The sequence below is a fragment of the Nilaparvata lugens genome, chromosome 10 (assembly GCF_014356525.2).
Source record: "Nilaparvata lugens isolate BPH chromosome 10, ASM1435652v1, whole genome shotgun sequence".
Taxonomy (NCBI): Eukaryota; Metazoa; Arthropoda; class Insecta; order Hemiptera; family Delphacidae; genus Nilaparvata; species Nilaparvata lugens.
Window position 1 is genome coordinate 18,014,039 of NC_052513.1, and position 27,976 is coordinate 18,042,014.

Below are 27,976 nucleotides of genomic sequence, written 5' to 3' on the forward strand. Positions count from 1 at the left end.
TTGATCAGGTGGAATCTAACAATACTATAATTCACAACTCCAGAAAATAGACTTGATTCTACGATCATATGAGACTGGTGCTACATGAAGGTAGGATGAGAAATAACGTGAAAAGACCCCGTTTCAAATAAAAAGCACATACGCTGTGAAAAATGCTTCACTGTCAACTCACTGAAATGATAATCCTGACCTATTCACACACACACACATCTCATTCTGACTCATTTCCACCGTTCTTTCAACTCCAAAATCCTTCATCCCTTTCTTGTCTCTCTCTCCTTGTAACGTTAGACTTCCTTCTTCTTCTTTTTGGTCTTCTTCTTCTTCTACTTTTTCTTTTTCTACTTTTTCTTTTTCTTCTTCTTCTTCTTCTTCTTCCTCCTCCCCCTCCTCCTCCCACTCCTTCTCCTACTCTCCTCATCCCCCACTTTGGACTCTTCTTCTGCCCTCTCTTCTCCATCCTAATCCTTGTCGTTATATCAATCATTTTCTCAAATCCATAGTTATCTCCTCTCTCTAGTCTCTGTTTACTTCCGTCTTCTTCTTCTTCTACTTTTTCTTTTTCTACTTTTTCTTTTTCTTCTTCTTCTTCTTCTTCTTCCTCCTCCCCCTCCTCCTCCCACTCCTACTCCTCCTCCTCATCCCCCACTTTGGACTCTTCTTCTGCCCTCTCTTCTCCATCCTAATCCTTGTCGTTATATCAATCATTTTCTCAAATCCATAGTTATCTCCTCTCTCTAGTCTCTGTTTCCTTCCGTCTTCTTCTCCCTGAACGACTTTACTCACTTTTGCTCTATCTTGTTCTCTATTACACTCTTCTCCTTCTCTAACAAACTGACTTCTCTGTTTACTCTCTCATCTCTATGTGACCAAACAATGAAGTCTTTCTCTCTCATTTCACATCTCATATGAGATTAAAGTTGATACTTTTTCACCTCCAACTCAGCACTATAGTGAGGTCCACGTTATAATGACAGTATTTGATCAACTTTGGTTCTGCTATCCTTGTCTATCATTCCACAAAGCCGGTTTTACTATCCTTTTCTAGGTCCACAACGATGCCGATTATGTTTTTGACAGTGTAGAAATGTAATTGATTAATGCAGAGAATCGGCATCGCTATTCGTCTATCTTTATCCACTGCATTAAACGTGAACCACACTATAGGTATTTATTCACTTTTCAACTATCAGCAGAGTCTCTGTTTTTCAAACACCTCTATTCCTCCAACATACTCTGATTCAGATAATTTTCCACTCATATGCCCTGTTGCACAAGTGCCGGTTAAATTTTAACCCTGATTAATTCCACGAGAACCAATCAGAGAAGCCGTCTTCGCAAAAACGCCTTCTCTGATTGGTTCTTGTGAAGTTAATCACGGTTAAAATTTAACCGGCTCTTGTGTGCCATAATCTGCTAATACTCTCTTCTCATCATTTCATGTATTCAGTTTCTTTCTCAGTTCCTGTTCTCAATAATCAATACTAGATCAGAATGATATAGCTACATACCTCGAATTACAGTTATAAACTATAAAAGGTGATGGAAATGGAACGTGACAACAATGTGATCCAATTATTCCCACCGACTTTATAACGCGAAACCATGGGGGAACAATAGTGTAAGTAAATATCTCATGGTATAGGGGATTTATGTTGCAACTTTTACTGTTATCTCAAGCCGATTACTGTCGATTATTGTCAATTCCTACTGTTTTGTTGGAGTGAGAGTGTATGAACGGCACAATTTGTGAGACTACTAGTGTCACACAGCTGCATGGGAAAGAACTACGTGAACTATCGGCTTGGGATAACAGTAAAAGTTGCGACATAAAAGTCCTATACCATGGGATATATACTTACGCTATTATTTCTCTATGGTATTATCATCTATTTATTTCTCAGTTCCTGTTCAATACTATTTCAATCAATACTATAGTGCGGTCCACGTTATAATGACAGTATTTGATCAACTTTGGTTTTGCTATCCTTGTCTATCATTCGACAAAGCCGGTGGTACTATCGTTTTCTAGGTCCACAACGGTGCCAATTATGTTTTTGACAGTGAAGAAATATGATTAATTAATGCAGAGAATCGGCATCGCTATTCTTCTATCTTTATCCAATAACGTGGACCTCACTATAGATCAGAATGATCTACATGAATGATCTACATCTAATGATGACAACATTGCCTTCTTATCATTTCCACTGGCTTCATAGCGTGAAACTCACTATAACCTCTTTCTAACTTAAAACTGACTCCTTACACCCTTTTCTTCAAGTGTCCCCTTGTATCCTAACCTCTTTCCACCCTATTAAGGGACTCTCAAACCCTTTCCCCTGAACGAGGCCCCACACACACACCCCTAGAAAAGAGTCTGAAACCCCAAACCTCCCTACAAGGGAGTCCCAAAACCCCGTTCACGAAAAAAACAGAAGGACCTGACCACAGAGCTATAGAGCAAAGAATGGCGAATCTCAGCCTTGGAGAAAACCCGGCACAAATCCCACGACCATTACTCGCCGCTTATCGCTTACCGCTCAAGAGGAGGAGGAGGAGGAGGAGGAGGAAATGAAGGAGGAGGAGGAGGAGTATGAAATCGAGGAGGAGGAGGAGGAGAAGGAGAAGTTAAATCAAATGTAGGAGGCGGTAGTGGCGAAGGGAAAGGAGAAGAAGAAAAAGTAGAAGGAGTAGATGATGGAGAAGAAGAAGAAGAAGAAGAAGAAGAGAAGAAGAAGAAGAAGAAGAAGAAGAAGAAGAAGAAGAAGAAGAAGAAGAGAAGAAGAAGAAGAAGAAGAAGAAGAAGAAGAAGAAGGAGAAGGAGAAGAAGAAGGAGAAGGAGAAGGAGAAGGAGGAGAAGAAGAAGAAGGAGAAGGAGAAGAAGAAGGAGGAGAAGAAGAAGAAGAAGGAGAAGGAGACAGGAGAGAAGAAGAAGAAGGAGAAGGAGAAGAAGATGGAGAAGAGGAAGAGAGGGAAAGAAAGATGGAGAATAATAATGCGATAAAGAATAGGTGGAAAGAGAGAGGGAGAATATTGAGAGCGAAGAGGAGAATAATAAGAAGGTGAAGGAGAAGGGTAGAAGACGAAGGGAGAAAAGACGGATACGAGAAGAAGACGAGGGGAGGAAAGACGGAGGAGAAAAATACGGAGAAGAAGAGATAAACGAAGAAAAGAAGATGAAGAAAAAACAGGAAGAAGATAAAGAACAAGGAGAAGAATAATGTGAAGAAGAGGAGGGGAAGAAAGACGGAGAAGAATATTAAGAACAAGGGGAGGTGGAAGAAGAAAAAGAAGAAGAAATAGAAAATTATGGAAAAAAGGAGGTGAAGAAGTAGACGTTGAAGAAGAAGAAGGAGAAGGAAAAGAAGAAGAAGAAGGAGAAGAAGAAGAAGAAAAAAAGAAGTAGAATAAGAAAAAGACAGGAGAAGACAGGAGAAGAAGAATAAGAGGGAGGAAAAGTGGAGAATGAAGAAGAAGACGAAGAACGGAGAAGAAGGAGAAGAAGTAGCAGGAGAAGAGTGTGAAGAAGCAATAGGAAGAGGATGATGAGCAGGAGGAGGAGGAGAAAGAATGGGAGATGGAAAATAGAAGTGGAAATAACGAGAAGAAGAAGAAAAAGAACAGTAGTGGAGATCAAAAGAGGAAACAGTGATGAAGAGGAAAAGGGAAATCAGGGTGGTGGTGGAGAGGAAGCAGAAGAAGAAGAAGAAAAATAAGTAGAAAGAGAAGAAGGAGGGGAAGGAGACGAAGATAAAGAATGAGGAGAAGAAGAAGAAGAAGGAGGAGAAGTAGAAGAAGAAATGTGGTGAAGCAATAGGATGAGAATGATGAGGAGGATTGGGGAAACGAGGAGAAGAAAAAGGAGGAGAAGGAGGTGGAGAAGTAGGATGAGGATGAGTAGGAGGAGGAGGGAGTAGGAGAAAAAGGATGATAAGGAGGAGAGCAAAGAAGAAAAAGTGCAATTTTCCGGCTCGTTAGGTGGCTTGGCTGGAACCTGATGGATGGATTCATTGGTGTGAGAACTAGGAGACCACTAGCGCTCTCTACCGACCATTTTCTCAACTAACAGAGTGAGAGAGAATGAGTGTCAGTGTGTTAGAGAGTGAGGGAGAGAGAGGAAAGATCCCTGTGAGACCCACGACCCAACACAGTTTCAATAATATATTATCAAGTGCTTAGCGACTATGTTTTGTAGTCGACGTTTAAGTAGAGATTGTAAGAAAAGTGCTCTGTGATATAAAGGTGCGTACAGATATACGCGCCGCGAACATGAGAAATTCTCTTTTAATCAGCCAAGATGATGCCAAGCTGATTATATCTGTATTTTTACAGAAACAGTAAGATAAAGATATAAAAAGCTTGGCATCAGCTGATTAAAAGTGAATTGCTCATGTTCGCGGCGCGTAAATCTGTGTTGTTGGTTGTAGAATAGGATAGAATAACTTTTTACTTTCCTTGCCCTACTACCATAGGTAAGGAAAGTATTGCTTTCCAAAAAAAATTAAGGTACTCTAATTTCAAGTTTTCTATACGTTTCAAGGTCCCCTGAGTCCAAAAACATGATTTTTGGTGTTGGTCTGTGTGTGGTGTGTGTGTGTGTGTGTGTGTGGTGTGTGTGTGTGTGTGTGTGTGTGTGTGTGTGTGTGTGTGTGTGTGTGGTGTGTGTGTGTGTGTGTGTGTGTGTGTGTGTGTGTGTGTGTGTGTGTGTGTGTGTGTGTGTGTGTGTGTGGTGTGTGTGTGTGTGTGTGTGGTGTGTGTGTGTGTGGTGGGTGTGTGTGTGTGTGCGTTGGGTGTGTGTGTGTGTGTGTGTGTGTGTGTTGGTGTGTGTGTATGTCTGTATGTCTGTGAACACGATACTCTATTCCTAATCAACCGATTGACATGAAATTTTAAATTCAAGGTCCTTATACCATGATGATCTGACAATAAGAAATTCAATGAAATTGAATTCAAAATGGCGGATAATTACTAAAAAACCACGTTTTTCACGGTTTTTTCGAAAACGGCTCCAACGATTTTCTTTAAATTCATACCATGTATAGCTATTTATAAGCCCTATCAACAACTGACATGAGTCTCATTTCTGAGAAAATTGCAGGAGCTCCGTAATATACTTGAGAAAAATGGCGGATAATTACTAAAAAACCATGTTTTTCACGAATTTCTCAAAATAACTTGACCGATTTTTTTCAAATTCATACTCTGTATAGTTATTTATCAGCTCTATTAACTGGCATGAGTCTCCTTTCTGGGAAACTAATGGGGGGTCCACCCCATCCTTGAGAAATGGACTTTCTCGTGCATGAGGTAGGTAGGTAGAGCAGTTCATAAAAAGAACACATGGTCGAGATATTTCATCTGTAGAACATCTGTTTTGACGACTTTAAAAAAATGACGACTGAAAAAAAATCATCGAATTTCACAATTTACACAAAGGAGAAAGTACTCTGAAAACACGTGTGTATGAGAGTATGTGTGTCTGTGTACACGATATCTCATCTCCCAATTAACGCAATGACTTGAAATTTGGAACTTAAGGTCCTTACACTATGAGGATCCAACACGAACAATTTCGATCAAATACAATTTAAGATGGCGGCTGAAATGGTGAAAATGTTGTCAAAAACAGGGTTTTTCGCGATTTTCTAGAGAACGGCTCCAACGATTTCAATCAAATTTATTCTTAAGATGGAAATTGGAAAGCTCTATCAACTGCCATAAGTCCCATATCTGAAAAAATTTCAGGAGCTCCGCCCCATCTATGCAAAGTTTGATTTTAGATTCCAAATTATCAGGCTTCAGATGAAATTTAAACAAAAAATTTCAAATGGAAAAGATTGAACATGAAAATCTCTACAATTAATGTTCAGTAACATTTTCACCTAAAATTGAAAATAAGCACGAAATTCGAGAAAATGTTATTATTTCAATTGCAATCTGTTGGCAACTGTTGATTCTATTAAATGATTCACTATGAATAGATAGCAGACCTCGTATGTCTCCAGCGTTATTGTCCTGTCACCAGCTGGTTCAGATCTTTGAATAGTTGACTTGAGAGCGTGCACACTAGCGTCAGGTGATTTTCATAACGGCAAGGGAAGTTTTGTGAGTGCGCCACACCAGATTTTATGATTATAGTATCTGTAAGCTGACTTTTTACATTCCTTAATCACAACATCAAATTGATGATTGGGAGAGAATCAAGAGGTTAAACCCAAAACTGTTCCTCTCTCTAATTTTAATAAAAATAGTCCAAATGAGGTTATGAAACCACTTTTATAAAGATTACAAAACTTTACTGTCCAAATATACATTTTACTAAAAATTTTCTCGGTTGATCAGAAAGATGAAACAAATTATTATTACACTTGAAAATGCATTTATAAATTGAGAAATATTAAAAAACTTGAAGTATCTGTAGTAATATACGGATCTAAACCATTGAGAATACGTCGACCAATAGGACTCGTTGTGACGTGGAAGGCGTGACCAATCAGACGGCTGGAATTCAGCCAATCAGGAGGCGCTTGGACTGAGCCTTGAGCTCCTCCTATTAGTCGGAAACTATCAGAACTGAAAATACGGAATTGTTGAACATAGATTGAGTGGAACATTGATAGTTCGAAGAGTCAAATTTTTTACCATTTAGATTAATCTTGAAGCAAGAGAACCGAAAGTTGAAAGTTGAAAATTGAAAGTTGAAAGTTGAAAATTGAAAATTGAAAGTTGGTGAGGAAATGTACCATGACATGACCATTGAGAGAGGAATGATAAAGAAGCTCATGAGAGGGAAGAGGAGAACGAAAGGAGGAGGAAGAGGAATAGAAAGGAAACGAGGATGGGATTGATTGATTGAGTACTTTATTTATGTAGATTACAATATATACTGGCTTATACACTTATATACAATAGCTTACAATACAGCAAAATTATAGATGAATTTACATAATATAGACTAAGAAAATAATTATTGAACTGCATATGATATGAAAAAGCAATTTGTAATATAATAACTATAGATAATAATTATATTGTTATGCATCTACATAAATTGGCGGAGCTTTGGACATATCAATGTCCAATCTTCGGAAAGAATATTAAAAATATCCTCCCCACTAACTCTCTACCAAATAAGAGAAAAAGGATAAGGAAAGAGAACAAGGGTGAGAAAGAGGAAGAGGAAGGTAGAAGGAAAGTGAAAGAGACAGGGAAAATGAAATAGAAAGGGAAAGAGAAAGACTCGAAGGAAGAGAAAGGCAATCAGAGAGAGAGAGAGGAATGAAAAAGATAGAGGGAAAGAGAAAGTGAAGGAAAAGGAGAGGCAGTTTGAAGCGAGAGACCCGAATTGACAAAGTTGGTGAAAGTAGGCACCAAAACCGTTTCGCTAAACTGCATATTCAGCTGATTGAACGACGCAATGTGTCGTTACGTCGCTTTCAACGATTACACCTGTTTGAGGTGCGGATGCAAATTGGGCCACGGTGCCCCCCGAAAAAGGGGCTCCAAAATGGTTAGGGGGGTCCCCTAATAGGACTGGGTGCGGTGGAAAAGGAGGGGACTATTACAATTTAGGGTACATAGAGTGCTAAAAGAGGTGTGTAGGGCTCCTAAAATGACTAGGGGTGTGAGAAAGCTATAGTGAGGTTCATGATATAATGGCAGTGGAGAAAGATAGGAGAAAACGTTGCCGATCCTCAATCTTGTCAATGCCTACTATAGACGGTAGCTGATACAGGTTTATTGATGTAATATTCACTGTTCATTTTTATTTAAAAGAATCAATCAATTATATTCTATTAAGAGGAAAATTCTTTTTCTAAATAATTCCATAATGAATTTTCATAACTAAGATGAAATACCTTGTTATAGTATATTTCGCAAGTAGGGCCAAAAATTAGACTTTTCCGGCTCGAAATCGGGTTTCAGAAAGATTGAGAGCCGGAAAAACATTTTTGCCCGTGGTGCGAACGCTATTTTTCGCCACACACAAAAATAAACAATATGTAGTCTATATGAGAATAGTTGTTTACTAAGCACTTCCAAAAGCAGAAGTGGAAGGTGATAGCTCTAGCAAATCTGAGGTGATCTGAATATCAGGAAATTGTCCAAGTATTTTTATTTTTTACTCTGATTTGTCTAAATGACCTAAAAGATGATGTTCAATTATGTTGGAGGTTGAGTTTATACTTTTTTATTCTTTCAAATGACAATAAGATGATGTTATTATAAATGTTTTAATTATTGAATAATGAACACAAATAATGAAAAGATCAAAATAATGAAAGATTTGTGAGTACAAATCAATTGATTCAAGGAGGTGTACCCCAGGATCAGTTTTGGGCCCGGTGCTGTTCCTTATATTCATTAATGACCTTTTTGGTGGACCCTTAAAGGGAAAATAACAGCATTTGCCGATGACCACCGCTTTCACATATGGTGAGTCCAATTTGCATAATCTTCAGTCTAGTATGCAAGCAGATCTCAATTTACTATCTCTATGGTTCACCTTTAATAAACTAAGATTAAATTCTGAAAAGACAACATTTGTCAACTTTGGCCTTACCCAATCTTATACTTTTCATAGCCCACTCAAGTACCATTCCATTGACTGTGTAAGCTCCGAGAATTGCCTTTGTAGTACAATCCAGCAGACAGATACTGTGAAGTATCTGGGAGTTGTAGTGGAGAGGGATCTCTTATGGAGGGCCCATATCAACATACTCAGGAATGGACTGAGGCAACTGCGTCATAGATTTTATATTTGAAAAAAGTATGTCCCAGGTCAGTTTTGAGAGAGATCTACTTCTCTTTGGCACACTCTAGGCTCTCTTATGGTGTTGCTTGCTGGGGTTGCACATATATTACCCATATGAAACCTCTAATTAGATTACAGAAATCATTAGTTCTTACTATTGGAGCTGAAAGACATGTAGGTAGAGAAAATATTTTGCAGTATGAATATTCTCCCATTAAGATCAATGTTCTGTTACAAAGTGCTCACTCAATTTTATCAAGCAAGTGGTAACCTGGGCAATACAGTAGATGCACAGGTGCTTAGGCCTGCCACACGCTTCATGGAGAGAGTCAGGTTGCCCAGACCTAGAAGCATTTTTTCCAGAAGTCGTTCCTGTTTCTTGAGGGTAAATTTCATAATAGTTTGCCAGATGAAATTAAACACTGTGACTCATTCTCTCTATTCAAGAGATCTGTTAAAAAATACATTATGTCATTAACTGAGGATGAAATTGAAAGAATGTATTTGTAATAATTTGAATCCTTATTCTTTTTCTCATCTTTTCATCCAGTTTGAAAAATAAGGATGGTAAATGGTAGGCTACTATATTAATTCTAACTCTTAGTTCTTGGGATGTTCATTCAAAGAGTTTCTGTGCAGTGTATAGAGCTGCATTTGGTTGAGAAAGGAGAAAAAATGTTTCATTACGGTATTTTAATTTTTTCCTTTTTGTGTCATTGAGTGATGGAAATTTCATTTGTTTTGTTATTCGATTCATTTTTTCATTCATTTATTTTATTCTTATTAATTGAATATTGTCATTAAAAGATTTAATTATAATGTATTAACAGGGATAGTCAGTTGTTTCTTGATAAGTTAGTTGATTCTTTGGTTTTTTGAATCTATTACTTCTTATTTTAATTTAAATATAATCAGTGTAATATCATTAGTACTGTGCTCCCATATGCGGACAAGCTCTTGAGCTTGCATATGTGTATTATTTTTCAGTTGAAAACTTGTTTCTATTTGTATGAAGATGTTTTATGTTATGTATTTTCTTTGACTGAGAATAAACATTTTTATTATATTATTATTATTTTATTATTATATATCATTTGTTTTTTGATCACCTTTCTTAGTTCCATGTTAGCGGCTGGAAAGAAACCTGTTCTGACGCCAGACGAGAGTCGTCTGCAAACATTGTCTTCTAGATCTACGTAGGGACTGGAAAACAGCTGCTTTCTGTGCAGTGTGGCGAAAACCAATTATCAATTCTACATTGTTAAAAGACGATCTGACAACAGAGCAAAGCGAGAGAGAGATTCCCTTATTCGCTTTGCTGAATTATATACAAGTATAGCAATACCATTGCTTATCAAACACTGCCATTATAACGTGGACCCCACTAGGAATGAAAGGAAGCTGGTCACTGTTTTGATTTAGGGTAAATAGGGTGCTGAAAGAGGGTTCGTCGAAAATGAGGGGGTCCATAACATGGCTTGGGCGTGGAGAAAGTGAAGATAGAGGCTGTTTCGATTTAGGGTAATCATTTACATTTTTTCTAATTCATCCATTTGAAATGAGTTTCAATACAAACAGACAAAATGCAACAGTTCTTATGAATAGTAAAAATAGAAAATTAGAGATTTGGTGAGAAACATCATGGAAATACAGTAGTTCATGCCTAATTTGCAAGGGGAAGAATAATGAGAAGGAGGAGAATAAAATAGAATAGAATCGCTGCCTTTATTATTTTCACCTAGGAGGGCGGAGTTAGGGCGTAGCCGGCCCTCTCTCACACTCAATCCTCCAAGAGAGTAGGAGAGGAGGAAGAGAAAGACGGACTACAAGAAGAGGAGGAGAAAGGAGGAGAAAAGAAGAGAAAAATTTGAGATAGAAAAACAGAAGAGCATGAAGAACTAAAGGACTGGAAAGAAGCAAGTCAAGGAGAAGGGATTAATAATTGAAGACTAAGAAAGAAACTGATAAGAAAAAAGAAGTTGAAGTTGAGATGATGGAGAAAATAAGAGAAAGTTGAAGGAGGAGTTGAAAGTGAGATGAGAAACAAGAATGAAGAACAATGTAACAGATTACATTTCAGATAGGAGACATTTTTCTCAGTGGCCTCTCTTTGTAGGAGGAGACGCTTTCTGTGGCAAAAATGTTTTACAACAGTTTGCGACAAGTTTGATTTACGCGTATGACTGTAATTTCCATTACTCGCTGAATAATGCTGTAAATGAAATGCGGTTAGCGTTGTGAAGAGGTGAACAAAGAGCGAAGAAAGAAGGAAGGACAAACCAACCCTCTATCTTGTCTCTTCTCTACGACTTCCATATAATTTAGTCGCTTAAAACTTCCTGAAGAATCCTCATCTCACAGCTATGTACCACTTCTTGCAGTCAACTTTAATTTCATCGCAAACTTTTGAGAAAGAAAGAGAGAATGAGAGAGAAAGGGGGAAAGAGAGGAAGTGGAAGAAGAAAGAGAAAGAGTGAGTGGGTGAGAGAGTGATCAAGAGAGAAAAAGTGTGAGAGATGATAGAGAGTTTATACTCTTTAACTTTTCTTGTTCATCTCGCCTCTATTACATGATTGTTTCTCATTTCATCCTTACACTTTTCCCTCTACCTCTTTCTCACTCACTCCTCTTCCTCCATCACATCCTTCTCATTCTCCTTTTCCTTCTTCTCATCCATCTTCTCCTCCTTTTTGTTATCAATTTCTTTCATCATCTAATAAAGTGCTCTTCCAATTCATGAGACGCGAGCAGACGAGATGTATAATCTGCATTGATAGAGTTGTATGCTTGTGTTCTTCTTCTTCTTCTTCTTCTTCTTCTTCTCTTCTTCTTCTTCTTCTTCTTCTTCTTTTTCTTCTTCTTCTTCGTATCTTCTTCTTGTTCTTGCTGTTGTTGTTGTTGTTGTTGTTGTTGTTGTTGTTGTTGTTCTTCTTCTTCTTCTTCTTCTTCTTCTTCTTCTTCTTCTTCTTCTTTTTCTTCTTCTTCTTCTTCTTCTTCTTCGTATCTTCTTCTTGTTCTTGCTGTTGTTGTTGTTGTTGTTGTTGATCTTCTTCTTCTTCTTCTTCTTCTCTTCTTCTCCTTCTTCTCATCATTATTCTTATTCTTTCTCAAGCTCAATCGTTGCTTTCAACGCATTCCAAAGCTGCTTGTCCTTCTTGATAAAGAAGTCATTTAACCTTCTTCGATTGCTATCACTCGACTCTGATTACTCGCTTCAATTAATTATTGTACAACTATCCAGTCAGACTTCATACAGAAATTTTGAATAACTATCGCATGCAAGTTTATTGCAAGAACTGTTTGCCTAGTAGGTAACCCGTGCTCCGCAAGGGTCTATTCAAAAACTTGACAACCTAAAACTTGACGTAGTGAAGACTTAAAAAAATTCAAAATAGGTCCAAAATCCTGGGTGAATCAAGAATCCATACACAAAATATCAAGTTATTCAGTTGAGTAGTTGAGACGTGAATTTCCTATCCCGTACGTGTATAAGTCAATAATTCCTTTCTTAATTAAATTGTAAATGATTTCAAACAAAAACATTCACTGCAAGATATATATATATATATATAGCATTCATCGTACATCAGTATTAGTATTCAGCTGGCTAGCACAATAAGAAATTACTCAAATATATATTAGCACACTGGTCGCCAAACTGATGAGCCTGTGAGCTAGAATAGCATTTATAAATCTTCTAGTGAGCTACCAAGCAATATTAGAATGAAGAAAGTATCTTTAATCGCCTGTAAAGATGCATTTCTAGTGTTGAAATCTACTTATCTCATAGCAAAAAGTATAACAAGAGCTGAAATGTACATTTCAATGACAGGAATGGAACGTACTCTTTTTGGTAATCAAGTATTTTCTTGATGTTTGGAGTGTACGTTGTAGCCGCCATTCTGTTGCAGTTGTCCAAATGTTCATCAGTCAGTCTGTTCCTATATAGATTTTTCATGAATTTCATACTTGAAAAAGATGCTTCACACAAGTGGGTAGAGCTGAACATAGCTTTCAACCTCAATGCAACCTGAATAATATTTGGATATTTTTCTTTGGGGACTCAAGGCCAAATATTTCCAGTTTTAGAAAGTGATCTGAGAGACAGATTGTTTTGAAAATCCACAAATTCCATTTCAACTGAAGCCTGATCTCCACCAAAATGTTGTACAACACAAGCTGCGAAATCTTCTGCATAGATCTCTACAAAAGAGAGTTGATGAATTGTACCATATTTTATATGCTTCTAAAATCTTGAAATCGTTGATCAAACTGTTGTATCAAGTCTGAAAGAATTGAAACGTATTTTTGGTTATTGCTGCGGTGCTGTGGAGGACTTTTCTCGTCATTGAATTTCTTTGGACTGGAAAAGTGTTCATATCCAAACTGGACGACATTCTTTCGCACGAGCATTTTTGTGAGCTACCAAAAACTACCCCACGAGCTACCGGTAGCTCGCGATCGACTGTTTGGCAACCACTGTATTAGCCTGTAATTCCCCATGCAACAGAGTCCTGGAAACATATTATCACAATATTCTCAACATTTAATCGTACATTATCTGACTAAGGCCCTCAATCAGAATCTCGGTTTAAACAGAGAAACGTCAGCTATTCGTTTGAACCCCATATGAAACACATTATCCTAAATACAACCTTATCTGCAAGTAAACGTAGTTTAGCGTTAAACGTAGAGTTAGCATAAATATGACTCTCACCTGATAGAATAGAGATGGCGAAGAAGATGTAGACATGCATGTTGTTTAGAAGATGAAGTGTAGACAAGGAGAGAGGTTCAGAAGAGACACATTGAAGTTTTGAAGTTCAGCTGAGAAGTTTGGAGAATGTCAGAGAGTTTTCAATCACTTTTAGTCCGGGTCACACTTAGTATAGTCACTTTCCATTGATGGCAGATTGATTGCTGTTGGGATTGTTGGAGATTCAATTAGAATTTAACGGTAATTAAAGTTGTAATCGAACAAAAAAAACTATAATGAACGAAAATCTCAATGGAAATTGAAATAGGATTGAGCTCATGATTGGAATAATGTTGATCATGAGATAGCTGTTCCACTCAGGTATTTCATTGCTATTTTTTGTGGAAGGATCGTTTTGCATCTTCTCAGTTTAAACGAGAATGAATCAGTTGCTGGTTTGAATCCAGAAAGGAACAATTTATAAATACATGAATGAATCTCCATTGAAAGTCATGTACATTACAGAATAACAATAATCAAATATTGAATATTGAATGAAAAAGACTAAGAAATTGTCAAAAAACCACTGATTTTTAGATAATTAGAAAGACCAGTTTCGGTTATTACACCATTGTCAATCTCTGATAAAGCTATCTAGTTTATCAGAGATTGACAATGGTGTAATAACCGAAACTGGTCTTCCTAATTATCAATAAATCAGTGGTTTTTTGACAATTTCTTAGTCGTTTTCATTCAATATGAATAATTACCACAATATCAACTTCTCAACTACACAAAAAGGGGAAATATTGAATAATTCAACAAAAATGCGTAGTGTGCGATGAATACAATACCGCTTGCTAGAGAATAATTAACTTTGTCTGCAAAAAGGAGCATATCTCATAATTGAAAATAATTTATATCAAATGGGACCATCCCTATGCGTGTAATCGCAGTTTAGCTAGAACGCTTATTTAACCACAGATCTGTCAATCTAGTCTATGGTTGAATATGGATCGTGTATATATGGCTCTTGGATATCTAAAGTCTAGTCCAAAGACAATCTCTATTACAACTTACTACCTAGATAGTTTCTTTTTAGAATTTCTCACTGCAAGCGTATTAACAAATATATTTCTTATCAGAATTGAGTTTGATTTCCGGCAATTCTTCAAAATTATATTTTTAATATGTGAATATTTCCTATTTCAGTTATAATAATGTGAAATATTTCTTCTATGCTTAGTTTGAAGCATCTAAATTTGAAAATCTACTTTGTGGAAATATTTGAGGACTAAAAAGTCTGTGAATTGAACAACTACAAGACTCAACCTATTTCGGACTATGTCTTATCTGAACTTGGGAGAGGAATAGCACAAGGTTACCTCATTTTTCCTCTCCCTATCATTTTGATAATGTACTTATTGTATAAATTAATAAAGGATAAAATATTTGAGATTAAGAAAACGTTGGTCTTATTATTCAGATAATTCGAGGAATTCGTCATTCTTATCGGAATCTACGGATTGTGATTTCACCGGTTGTTTGTGGGATCCGAGAAACAAATTTTAAAGCTCCATAGATCGCGATAGGAAAAATCTCAAAATATTGTTACCTGATGAACGATACCAACAATTTAAAAGCTTCATATTTATTGAGCAGTCGTAAGGTCATGTCGGAGGCCCTGAAATTGATCAGTTGCGACCTGAAAACTCTGACACCAGACCTGAGCCAGCCAGGTCACACGATATTATTATTATTGACTGAGGTCTAAGATTCAAGTCGACGGTTTGGCATTTCTCTTAATGTTTATATGCTGCGCATTTACAGAGAAACGCGGTTATAGATTTTCATGAAATTTGACAAGTATGTTCCTTAAATTTCAAGGATAATATAAAAGGAAAAAGGAGCCTCCTTCATACGCCAATATAAGAATAAGAATCAGACTACAGAATTATTCATCATAAATCAGCTTTCTAGTAGACTATAATACTACTCGTTCAAAAACATTAAACATCGTAAAAATGTATCTTTCCATCAATATAGACAGTTGACTATAATACTAACCGTTTAAAAACATCGAACATCTTGAAAATGTATCTTTCCATCAATATAGACAGTTGACTATAATAATAACCGTTTAAAAACATCGAACATCTTGAAAATGTATCTTTCCATCAATATAGACAGTTGACTATAATACTAACCGTTTAAAAACATCGAACACCTTGAAAATGTATCTTTCCATCAACATTGTAGACAGTTGCAGCCAGACCTGATAGCAGCGCTCACACTCACATTCCGGGACGACACGTCACGGTATGACAGGAAAGAAAGCTCTATGTTTATTTAGGATTTCTACTAGACATTTTAAATTGATGATTTTTTTATTAATTTTTGAGAAAACATAACAACAGGTCAATGTAACTTACTGAGCGCGAGGTCTACTGTTTACAGAACTACTAATTCATATTTATTCGATAACAGCTTTCGATCACAAAACGTTTTATGTGATAACAATTACTTTTTGTGATCAAGTGTTGTTATCAGATAAACAGTAACATCAATTCAAAATTTATCTCGTTCAAAAGCATCACAAAAAATTGTCATCAGATAAACAATTCCCTCTCCAAATTGACATACCGAACTAAACTGAAATGAAGCTTCAAAGATCACGATAAAAAGCCCTCAATAAAAAACCTAATCACTGATAAGCCGACATCGAAAGCCAGACATCAGGAAATCACTGACATGATCACTGTATCAGTTTTTTATGACAGCCATGAAAAAGTTCCATAAGTAGAGGTCGGAACATTTCACTGGAAAACGCTTGTTTGATTTTATATTCTCGCTTCAAGCTAGATAAAGCTTACAACGTTTCTAACATTGTACATTGAACTATATACCTATATATGGTTGATATTCATGTATAAATGCAGATTACACCATACAACAATATACCTATATAGGGTTGATATCCAGTTATAGGTATCAGAGTACACTATAGTGAGGTCCACGTTATGATGGAAGTGGAGAAAGATAGGAGAACAATGTTGCCGATCCTCTGTCTGGTCAATGCCTTCTATAGACGGTAGCTGATACAGGTTTATTGATGTAATATTAACTGTTCATTTTCGTTTGAAATAATCAATCATATTTTATTAGGCAAGAAATTATATTTCCCAATGATTTCATAATAAATGTTCATGAACAGGTTGAAATATTCTTTTAATCAATCTCCAATTCTACATTGTGAAAAGTCGATCTGGCAACAGAGCAAAGCGAGAAAGAAATAATGCTATCCGGTTTGTTGAATGATGGACAAGGATAGCAATGCCATTACTAATCAAACACTGCCATTATAACGTGAACCCCACTTTATACGATACTAGTAGTTCTGTGATTGGTATACCTCACGCAGTTTTCTCATCCATAAGTATCTGATGTCACCTGTTCTATTTGATTCAGTTGAATCACAATAATTTACTCTCAAAAACTGTTATTTGTTTTCTCCAAGATCAAAAACTCACTTAGTTCAACAAACTCAGTTCACGTTTGAATCAGTATCCCATAAATGATTAATGAATAATCCACTTGTCAGCTGATTGATTATGAATAATTCTATAGTCTGATTGATCCTATCTTCATAGTAGATTATATATATAGAGATATCAGAGTATGGAGGAATTCCTCTCCTTTGCATATTACTCTTAAAATGCAAAATTTCAAAGAACCTTGTGTATACATCAATGTGCAGTTGAAGAAAGAATATTTCTGCCAAATCTCTTCGAATTCTGTCAACGCGTTTGGCCATAATCGCGTTACATACAGACAGACAAAAGCAAATCGAGTTGAAACATAGACCTCACTACGTTGGGTCAATTATACCTATATACATGAAGTCAATTCACATTATACCTATATACTATTTTCGGAAAAAGAACATGACAACACTGTGCTTTACAAAACATATTCTGACATGTAAATATGTACTGATAACTTTGATTGAGAGATCCGGTCATGTAATCTAGACATGTCAGCGGTATTACATGCACAAAAAATGTTTCCGGATAATCTCTGGTCGATGTGTTTCATTATTGACCGAGCGAAGTGAGGTCTAAGATTCAAGTCGACGGTTTGGCATTTCTCTTAATGTTTAAATGTTCAAATGTTTAAATGTTCATATGTTGCGCATTTACGACGAAACGCGGTAATAGATTTTCATGAAATTTGACAGGTATGCTCCTTTTTAAATTACCCGTCGACGTATATACAAGGTTTTTGGAAATTTTGCATTTCAAGGATAATATAAAAGGAAAAAGAAGCCTCCTTCATACGTCAATATTAGAGTAAAAATCAGACTATAGAATTATTCATCATAAACCAGCTGACAAGTGATTACACAGATGTGTGGAGAAGCCAGTCTATTACTGTATTTGTATAAGGTTTCAATCAAAGACCTTGAAGAGGTATGCATCTTTAAAAGCTGGGTTCAGTTATTAACAAAATGTTAATAACTTAATTCTTATAGATTCTACTGGATTGAACGCAAGTTGACAAACACACATCTTCATCATTTGTATGATAAGTTATGTTCAATCTAATATAATCTATAAGGATTGAGTTATCAACATTTTGTTAATGAATTTGGTCTAATCGCAGCTTTAAGGTCTTTGGTTTCAATATTTGGTTTTGCAGTCATGGTATTATTATGCGTGTCCATCAGTATCAATATTCTCACATTTGAAAAAACTAATTAAATAGGTGATTAAAAATAATCAAATGAACTAAATGAAGAAATTATAATATTTTTGATTGAAAAAAAAAAATTTACATTAGATGGAAAGATTATCACGGAACTAGATGAATATTATATAAATTCTGGGATAGAAATATATTTTATTCATTGTTTAAATTAACATAAATGATAATAAATTATGGAATACAAATTCAAACGTGAACTGATTTCGTTAACATTTAAAACAGTTGACATCAGGGACTTGTGGATGAGAATACTGCGTGAGGTCTACTGTTCACAGAACTACTAGTAATATCGTGAACATGTTTTTTTGGGGGAGTAATGTGCCTCACAATTGATTGTGACCAAGTCGCTACATTTATTTGATCTGAATATTCATTTAATACATTTACTGCAACCAGAGACTAATTCAATCAGGTAAACGGTATCTTTACTCTATGCTACTAGTAGTTCTGTGAACAGAACTGTAGACCTCGCGCTCAGTAAGTTACATTGGCCTGTTGTTATGTTTTCTCAACAATTAATGAATAATTTATCAATTTAAATGTCTAGAAAAAATCCAAAATAAACATAGAGCTTTCTGTCCTATCGTACCGTGACGTGTCATCCCGAAATGTGATTGTGAGCGCTGTTATCAGGTCTGTTCACTAACGTTCATGGAAAGATACATTTTCAAGATGTTCGATGTTTTTGAACGGGTAGTATTATAGTCCACTAGACAGCTGATTTATGATGAATAATTCTAAAGTCTGATGTTTACGGTGATATTAGCGTTCAAAGGAGACTCCTTTTCCTTTTGCATTATCCTTGAAATGCAAAATTTCAAAAAACTATTATCAATTAAAAGGCTAGATGAAGCTCTATCCACTATGAAATGATAAAACTTGTGCTTAATGAGAAGAATCTATATATATGAAAGCGAAATGGCACTCACTCACTCACTCACTGACTGACTGACTGACTGACTCACTCACTCACTCACTCGCAGAACTAAAAATCTACCGGACCAAAAACGTTCAAATTTGGTAGGTATGTTCAGTTGGCCCTTTATAGGCGCACTAAGAAATCTTTTGGCAATATTTTAAATCTAAGGGTGGTTTTTAAGGGTTTAAAGTTCGTCTTTTAGCATGTATATTCTTCTTATTCTCTTAATTATAATTGGAAAATGTCCATACTATATGTAATATAGAACTATAATCTAGAGAGAGTACCTCTTCGAAACAGTTGTTAACTGGTAACTAAATTAATAATTTTGTCAGGTTGGCAGTGAATTAATAAAATTGTCAGGTTGAGTTGACTTTGTTAGGTTGGCACCAAGTTGAAGATTGAAATGCATTTATCGGGGGAAATTGATTGGGCACTTTTACTTCAATCAGAGCTATTCCTGATAATATTATATTACTAGCCGTCAGGCTCGCTTCGCTCGCCATATCCGTTTAGCCAGAAGTTTAGTCTGGACCCCCGACTGGATCGTCCTAACATACGATAAAAATGGTCAAATGGAAAATGCAGGCGAGCGAAGCGAGCCCGCTGATTTCATTTTTGGACGATCCAGTCGGGGGTCCAGGGGGCGGAGCCCTCTGGCTAGACGGATACGGCGAGCGAAGCGATCCTGACTGCAATTAAGAATATATACACAGAATTTCAAGTTAATCAGTTGAATAGTTGAGACGTGATGATGCGTCATTCATGAATTCCTATCCCGTACGTGTATAAACCATTTCTTTTCTTCATCATATCATAGATAATGCGTCAATTGTGTATTTATTTCATATATCCCGTACATGTATAAGACAATTCCTTCCTTCATAATATTATGGACTAGCAGGAAAACCGTGCTTTGCGAGGGTCTATTTTAAAACTTGAAAAACTGAAAACTTGACGTAATGAAATCTTGAAGAATTAGAAATATGCCTATAACCATCCTCGATCAATTAAGAATTTATGTGCGAAATTCAAAGTTAATCAGTTGAGTAGTTCAGACGTGATGATTCGTCATTCATGAATTTCTATCCCAGACGTGTATAAACCATTTCTTTCCTTTATCATACTAGTAGTTCTGTGAACAGTAGACCTACTGTTCTCATCCACAAGTACCTGATTGAAACTAAAGACCTTATGGGAATACAGCAATAGAATGGCTTCTCCACACATCTGTGTAATCACTTGTCAGCTGATTTATGATGAATACTTCTATAGTCTGATTTTTACTCTAATATTGGCGTATGGAGGAGGCTCCTTTTCCCTTTTATATTATCCTTGAAATGAAAAAAAATCCAAAAACCTTGTATATACGTCGACAAGCAATTGAAAAAGGAACATACCTGTCAAATTTCATGAAAATCTATTACCGCGTTTCGCCGTAAATGCGCAACAAATAAACATATAAACATTCAAACATTAAGAGAAATGCCAAACCGTCGACTTGAATCTTAGACCTCACTTCGTTTGGTCAATTATGAATGATGGGTCAATATTGTGTATTTCATATTCCGTACATGTATAAACCAAATCCTTCCCTCATAATATCATAGATTATTTTCAATTTCGAAATTCAAAACCTGTTTCGAAGTTTGTTTGGAATATTCACACCGAGATCAGAAGATACATATATTATGAATACAAATAGTAATAATGTATCTGGGATGTGGAACATATGTGAGCCATCCACCCACATTTGGCCAAATTGATTAATTATTCAATGCAAATCAATTATTCAGTTAGCTCTGCCCTGAGCTCTGACAGAAAATCAACACAGACATATCAAATATTGAAGCGTCTGATAATATTATTGCCGTATCAGCTGATGAGTTCACAACAAAAACTTTGATTTGATTGCTATCAGATCGTGGAATTTGAATGGGGAAACTGCGATTGTTCTTCACTTCTGTTTGTTAATGAATTTGAATTGTTGAGTGGAAAACGAATGACTTTTACGTTATTAATTTTATTAAGGAATTAGAATAGTCTACCGATTCCTACAGTTTATCAACAAGAGATTGATGTTTGGAATCCTATTCTCAGACGGATGATGAATTTATGATAAAACAACACCACAAGTTATAACTTTCCTTAAAGTATTGCTTTCCGAAAAAAATTAAGGTACCCCAATTTGTAAATTTCTATACGTTTCAAGGTCTCCTGAGTCCAAAAAAGAGGTTTTTGGGTATTGGTCTGTATGTGTGTGTGTGTGTGTGTGTGTGTGTGTGTGTGTGTGTGTGTGTCTGTGTGTATGAGTGTATGTGTGTCTGTGTACACGATATCTCATCTCCCAGTTATCGGAATGACTTGAAATTTGGAACGTAAGGTCCTTACAATATAAGGAACAACGAACAATTTCGATCAAATTCAATTGAAGATAGCGGCTGAAATGGCGAAAATGTTGTAAAAAACAGGGTTTTTCGCGATTTTCTCGAAAACGGCTCCAACGATTTCGATCAAATTTATACCTATAGAGTAGTCATTGATAAGCTCTATCAACTGCCACAAGTTCCATATCTTTAAAAATTTCAAGAGCTCCGCCCCATCTATGCAAAGTTTGATTTTAGATTCTCAACTATCAGGCTTCAGATACAATTTGAACGAAAAGTTTCAAGTGGAAAAGATTGAGCAAAAAAATCTCTACAATTAATGTTCAGTTACATTTTCACCTAAAATTTAAAATAAGCTCGAAATTTAAGAAAATGTGATTATTTCAATTGCAAACACTTGGCAACTGTTGATTCTATTGAATAATTCATTATGAAGAGATAGCAGACCTCGTGTGTTTCCAGCGTTATTGTCCTGTCACCAGCTGGCTCAGATCTTTGAAATTTGAATAGTAGTAGACTTGAAATGCGCGGGAACACTAGCGTCAGGTGATCAATTTTCATAACGGCAAGGAAAGTTGTGTGAGTGCGCCACACCAGATTTTTTTGTTAATTGAATCAGTTAACGTATGATGAATATTATTTTATCTTGATTTGAGTATCTTGTAACTCAATAGATTATAATGTGGATCTTCCTGCTCATGACATCACTATAGATCTGAACAAATCTGATCTGATTAATCAACATTCGAAATGGAGTTGATCACATAGCTTCTCTGAGATAATTTTTGTTTTAAATTGTTTTAAACTGATTATTGATAAGTAATCAACAAAACTTGCAATACCACACATCTTATCAAATTCTCTCAGGGGCTACAAAAAAGCCGGTTGAATTTCAACCGTGATTAATTTCACAAGAACCAATCAGAGAAGGCCTTTTTGACGGCTTCTCTGATTGGTTCTCGTGGAATTAATCACGATTAAAACTTAACCGGCTCTTGTGCAACCGGCACTAAGCTGTAGTGAAGGTGATATTGTTGAGGAGATCCATCGAATTAGCGGGAATATTTCAAGTTGTAACACTTCATTTTTCGAAATGACGAGGATTTGTTTTTTGGTTTATAGCATTGTAAATCTTTAGTGAGTTGAATGCTCGGACATGAATCTTTTAAATATCCCAAGTCTAAAATATATATAAAGTTTGGTATAGTTCTATTTATTTATTCATTTATTCCATTGGCAAATTACAGATCATAATTATAATAAATATAATATGATTGGGAGAAAACAACAGGCATAGCACAAAACTGTCTTCTCCCAAATTTTTACAAAAAAAAAGTTTCCAAAAAGAATAAGGTTAAGATTTCACTTTCACTTCAGAAAGTCCAATTTCCACTTAAAAACTAATGACTCAATGACTTTTGTAAATGAACCTAATAGTAAATATTCAATTAAACATCGATTTGTGTAACTGGCTCTACTGTTGTGTTATGAACTTGATTATATTTTTGACATGATTTTCACTAAATTTGTGAATTGAGAGAGTTTTGGGTTGGGGCCTGTTTGAATAAATAGATAATTAATGTTCTTGAAATGCTACCTTTTAAGATTTAAAAATTCTAACTTTGCCCAGTAAAGGATTTTTCAATTTCATTACCCAATCTGGGCAAAAATATTCAAATTCTCTGTAAGCTGTGCAAAAACATACGCTCACATTTCATTAAAAAATTCTATTATTCTTGAATCCTGTGCGTGGGTTTCATTTGACCGGTAATGATGCTCGAATTGCGGCGAGTCTACGTTATCAGCCGTTGAATTAAAATTACCTGGAATCTACCACTGACCTTCCCCTGTTTCCTGAGTGTTATTCTGGAAAGGTAAGGACACCTTTGTCCTTTCCTGTTCTCTAGAGTGTTATTCCTGCTTTGAAACACTAAATATTCCCTTGAGCATGAAAATTTATTACTTTCAATTTTACGATAAAATGGTTGAATAGCTGGTTGTTCGAAGATTGAAATGGTTAAATAATGGTTGAATAAAAATTGTTCTCATGGTTGAAATGGTTTAATAATGGTTAAGTAATTGGTTTGAATAATGGTTGTTCGAAGATTGAAATATTAAATTCCCAAAAATAGTTTGATGTTCTCAAATTTCGCATTTCTAAGATATTTCATCATCCAAATTTCCCCCAACTATTCATAACTATACTATTTAATCTAGTAATCAAAGCACATTACACGAATTGTTGTGAAATAAGAAATGAAATCGCACATCAAGTCAAAAAACCAAATATTTATCAAATATTATCAAAAAACCACAGATTTTGTAATTGACTTCATGTGAATAATGATAATAATTTAATATCTTGATCGATCAAATAACCAGAAAAATGTTAATTTCTAAAAGACGATGAGCGAAAAACATGAGTTGGAAGAGGAACTCGATAGTAAAAAGGAAAACCTTCTAAAAATTTGAAAAGAATGTTGAATAACAAACAGTAAAAAGGAAAACCCTCTTAAAATTTCAAAAGAATGTTGAATAACAAACAGTAGAAGGGAAAACTTTCTAAAAATTTCAGAACAAAGTTGAATGAATTGATAAATAAATAGATTGGGAGAAAGAAGAAAAAATAATCAACTCTCCTGAACTCGGAGACATGAATCGAATCAAGTGAGAATAATCTTTTCTTATCATTCGAAGAAAGTAGACTATAAATCATCAGTGAGAATGAGTGTCTTTCCAAATTGAGATATCGTTTAAATCTTCTAGACGGTGGTACTTTTCTATAAATTGTGTAATTTAGAAAGTTTTGATTAAATCAACTAATTCTGCAACAGTATTCACAATCAAAACTAGTTCTCGAGAGCTAGTTACAGAAAAACACTAATCTTCTAATAACTCCAACAGAAAATTATAAAAAAATAAAACAATCCAATCAAATTCAGAAAACTAAACTTTACATTACCACAAAACCTTCCAACAATCCCAAATCAAATCCGGCAGAGGAAATCCGGTTCCGCTAAACCCTTACACCACAATTCCAAATTTTTCCAACACTTTACCCGGTACGATCTACAGTATATCTGGGTTTAAACTACCACGAGCAAGGGTCCTTATTTCTGGGTTTTGAGGACTAATGAGTCCAATTTTCAATGTTGAATTTGACACACTTTTTTATGCATTTGAACATGACATAATGATTATTAACACAAATAATTATTTACCTAATAATTGACTGCATGTCGTGTTCAAATACATTAAAAAGTGTGTTAATACAAAGCAGCTCGGAATGGATCAAGGAACCATCACCTTTAAATTTGAATTAGTAGAACCTACAACTTGATCGATGTAGAGGATTCGAGAGATTCTAGAGATTAGATGAGTCTAGAATTTCTAGAGATTACACAAGTCTAGAGATTCTAGAGATTACATAAGTCTAGAAACTCTGGAGATTACACAAGTCTAGAGTTCCTAGAGATTGGATAAGTCTAGAAATTCTAGAGATTACACAAGTCTTGAAATTCTAGAGATTGGATAAGTCTGAAGATTCTAGAGATTACACAAGTCTAGAAATTCTAGAGATTAGATGAGTCTAGAAATTCTAGATATAAGATGAGTCCAGAGATTCCAGAGATTGGGTAAGTCTAGAGATTCTAGAGTTTACACAAGTCTAGAGATTCTGGAGATTACAAAAGTCTAGATTTTCTAGAAATTACACAAGTCTAGAGATTCTAGAGATTGTAATTGAATATTTTCAGTAGAACTAGAGACAAATTATTGCTACATGTATCTTTGAACGGTATTTTTAATCTATGGTTGAACCTACTCGAACGATAGTAGACGGTTCTAGAGACTGGAAGAGCTTAGAGACTCTAGAAAGTCTAGAGATTACACAAGTCTAGAGATTCTAGAGATTGTAATTGAATATTTTCAGGAGAACTAGAGACAAATTTTTGCTAAAACTATCTTTGAACGGTATTTTTACACTATGGTAAAACCTACTCGAACGGTAGTAGACGGTTCTAGAGACTGGAGGAGCTTGGAGACTCTAGAGAGTCTGAAGGACCTCTCTAGAGATTAGAGGTTCGAGTTTAGAGTTTCGAGATAAGAGTCTCGTAGTACCTCGCACGAGTTAAGAGAAACGAGAGGCGCGGTGTACGTCCGAACGCGACGCCGTTCAGAGCAGAACTGAACGTCGCGGCGCTCATACAGGGAGAGCGCAGCTTCATTCCCCTCCACCTTCTCTTCCTCCTCCCCCTCATAAACCTCCTCCACCACCTCACCCTTCTCCTTCACACCTCCTGCTACATCTCTACCTCATCATAGTCTTTATCCACCCCTTGTTTACGCCCCCACAACCTTCTAGATGAAGCCTACTTCTAATCCTTCTTCTGCTTCACCTCCATCTCCTTCTTCTCCTCCTTCTCCCAATTCTATAGGAGATAGAATTAGATAGAATTAGATGAATCTTCTGATTCTATTCCTTCTCCTAATTCTACAACCTTCTCCTTCATCTACTTCTAATTCTTCTTCTGCTCCACCTCCTTCTCCTTCTTCTCTCCCTTCTCCTTCTTCTCTCCCTTCTCCTTGTTCTCTCCCTTCTCCTTCTTCTCCTTCTTCTCCTAATTCTATTCCTTTTTCTACACCACCTGATTCTTCCGCTCCTGTTCCACCTCTTTCTCATCCTCACCCTCCTTTGATATTTCCACCAGCTCCTCCTTCTCCTTCTTCATCTTTCTTCTGCTTCACGTCCTTCTCCTTCTTCTCCTTCTTCTCCTTCTTCTCCTCCTTCTCGTAATTCTATAGGAGATATAATTAGATAGAATCTTCTAATTCTATTCCTTCTCCCAATTCTACAACCTTCTCCTTCATCTACTTCTAATCCTTCTTCTGCTTCACCTCCTTCTCCTACTTCTCTTCCGTCTCCTTCTTCTCCTCCTTCTCCTAATTCTATTGGAGATGGAATTAGATGAATTAGATAGAATCTTCTGATTCTATTCCTTCTCCTAATTCTACAACCTTCTTCTTCATCTACTTCTAATTCTTCTTCTGCTTCACCTCCTTCTCCTTCTTCTCTCCCTTCTCCTTCTTCTCTCCCTTCTCCTTCTTCTCCTTCTTCTCCTAATTCTATTCCTTTTTCTACACCACCTGATTCTTCCGCTCCAGTTCCACCTCTTTCTCATCCTCACCCTCCTTTGATATTTCCACCAGCTCCTCCTTCTCTTTCTGCTTTTCCTCTTTCTTCCACTTTTCCTTCTTCTTCCTCACATTGCTCCTCCTCCTCCTTCACCTCCTCACCGTCATCATAGTCTTCATCCATCCCTTGTTTACGCCCTCACAACCTTCTCCACCATCTACTTCTTATTCTTCTTCTGATTTTCCTCCTCCTTCTCCTCTTTCTCTACCTTCTCGTTTTTCTCCTTATTCTATTTTTTCTTCCTCACCACCTGATTCTCCCGCTCCTGCTCACCCTCTTTCTCAACCACCCCCTCCTTTGATATTTCCAACAGCTCCTCCTTCTCTTTCTACTTTTCCTCCTTCTTCTCCTTCTCCTTCTTCTTCCTCACATTCCTCCTTCTCCTCCTTCACGCCCTCTCCCTCATCATAGTCTTCATCCTCCTCCTCCTCCTTGACTGTCACTCCCTCTTCCTACCTCAGCTCTTAATCCTCCTTTTTCTCCACCATGTGACGCTAGAAGTCTCTCATAATGTGCCTTCCTTAAGGTGCGTACAGATATACGCGCCGCGAACATGAGCAATTCACTTTTAATCAGCTGACTATATCTGTATTTTTACAGAAAAGGTGAGATACAGTTATAAAAAGCTTGACATCAGCTGATTAAAAGTGAATTGCTCATGTTCTCACCCGGCCAACACAGTGATAATCGACAATAACCGGCTTACATTAACAAAAAATCGGCTTGAAATTTGGAACATGAACGTACTATACTATTGAATATCTTCTTATACTTAATCTAAATTTGGGAGAGGAATGACTCAAGGTTATTTTTCTCTCTCCCTAACACTTTGATGATCTACTTATTGTATTAATCAATAGAGGATAAGAATAAAAAGAATGTGAATAGTAAAAAATATTTTACAACTCATCTAAGACAAATCTTTTGATGAGATGTAATTTCTATTGGATGAAAAAGACTAAGGAATTGTCAAAAACCACAGATTTATCTATCAAAAAATTGTGGATTTTGACAATTTCTTGAATAAGTACCACAATATCAACTTCTCAACTACACAAAAAGATGTAATTTCGTCCAATTTCGGAGAATTGATACGTTAAACATTACATTAATTTATCTATTATTTTACAGAGGCGACTTCCCAGAAGAATTTTAAGCCTAGGTAATGATGATGGGATGGATGATAATACAATGAAGGTAGAGTAATGAATGAATAAAAATTATAGGTTATGCTATCCACTTGAATTGATTCGAGTCC

General features: G+C 36.1%; 1 protein-coding gene across 1 annotated transcript in view; it reads right to left on the reverse strand.

Moving 5' to 3' along the window:
* Positions 1-25,706, reverse strand: part of LOC111049179 — a gene marked incomplete in the record, with an annotated part of 237,922 nt that extends 212,216 nt beyond the window's left edge. Inside the window, 3 exon segments of the mRNA XM_039436479.1 lie at positions 13,476-13,678; positions 24,487-24,640; positions 25,524-25,706. Coding sequence (XP_039292413.1) covers positions 13,476-13,515 — 40 coding nt within the window.
* Positions 25,707-27,976: the final 2,270 nt, after the last annotated feature.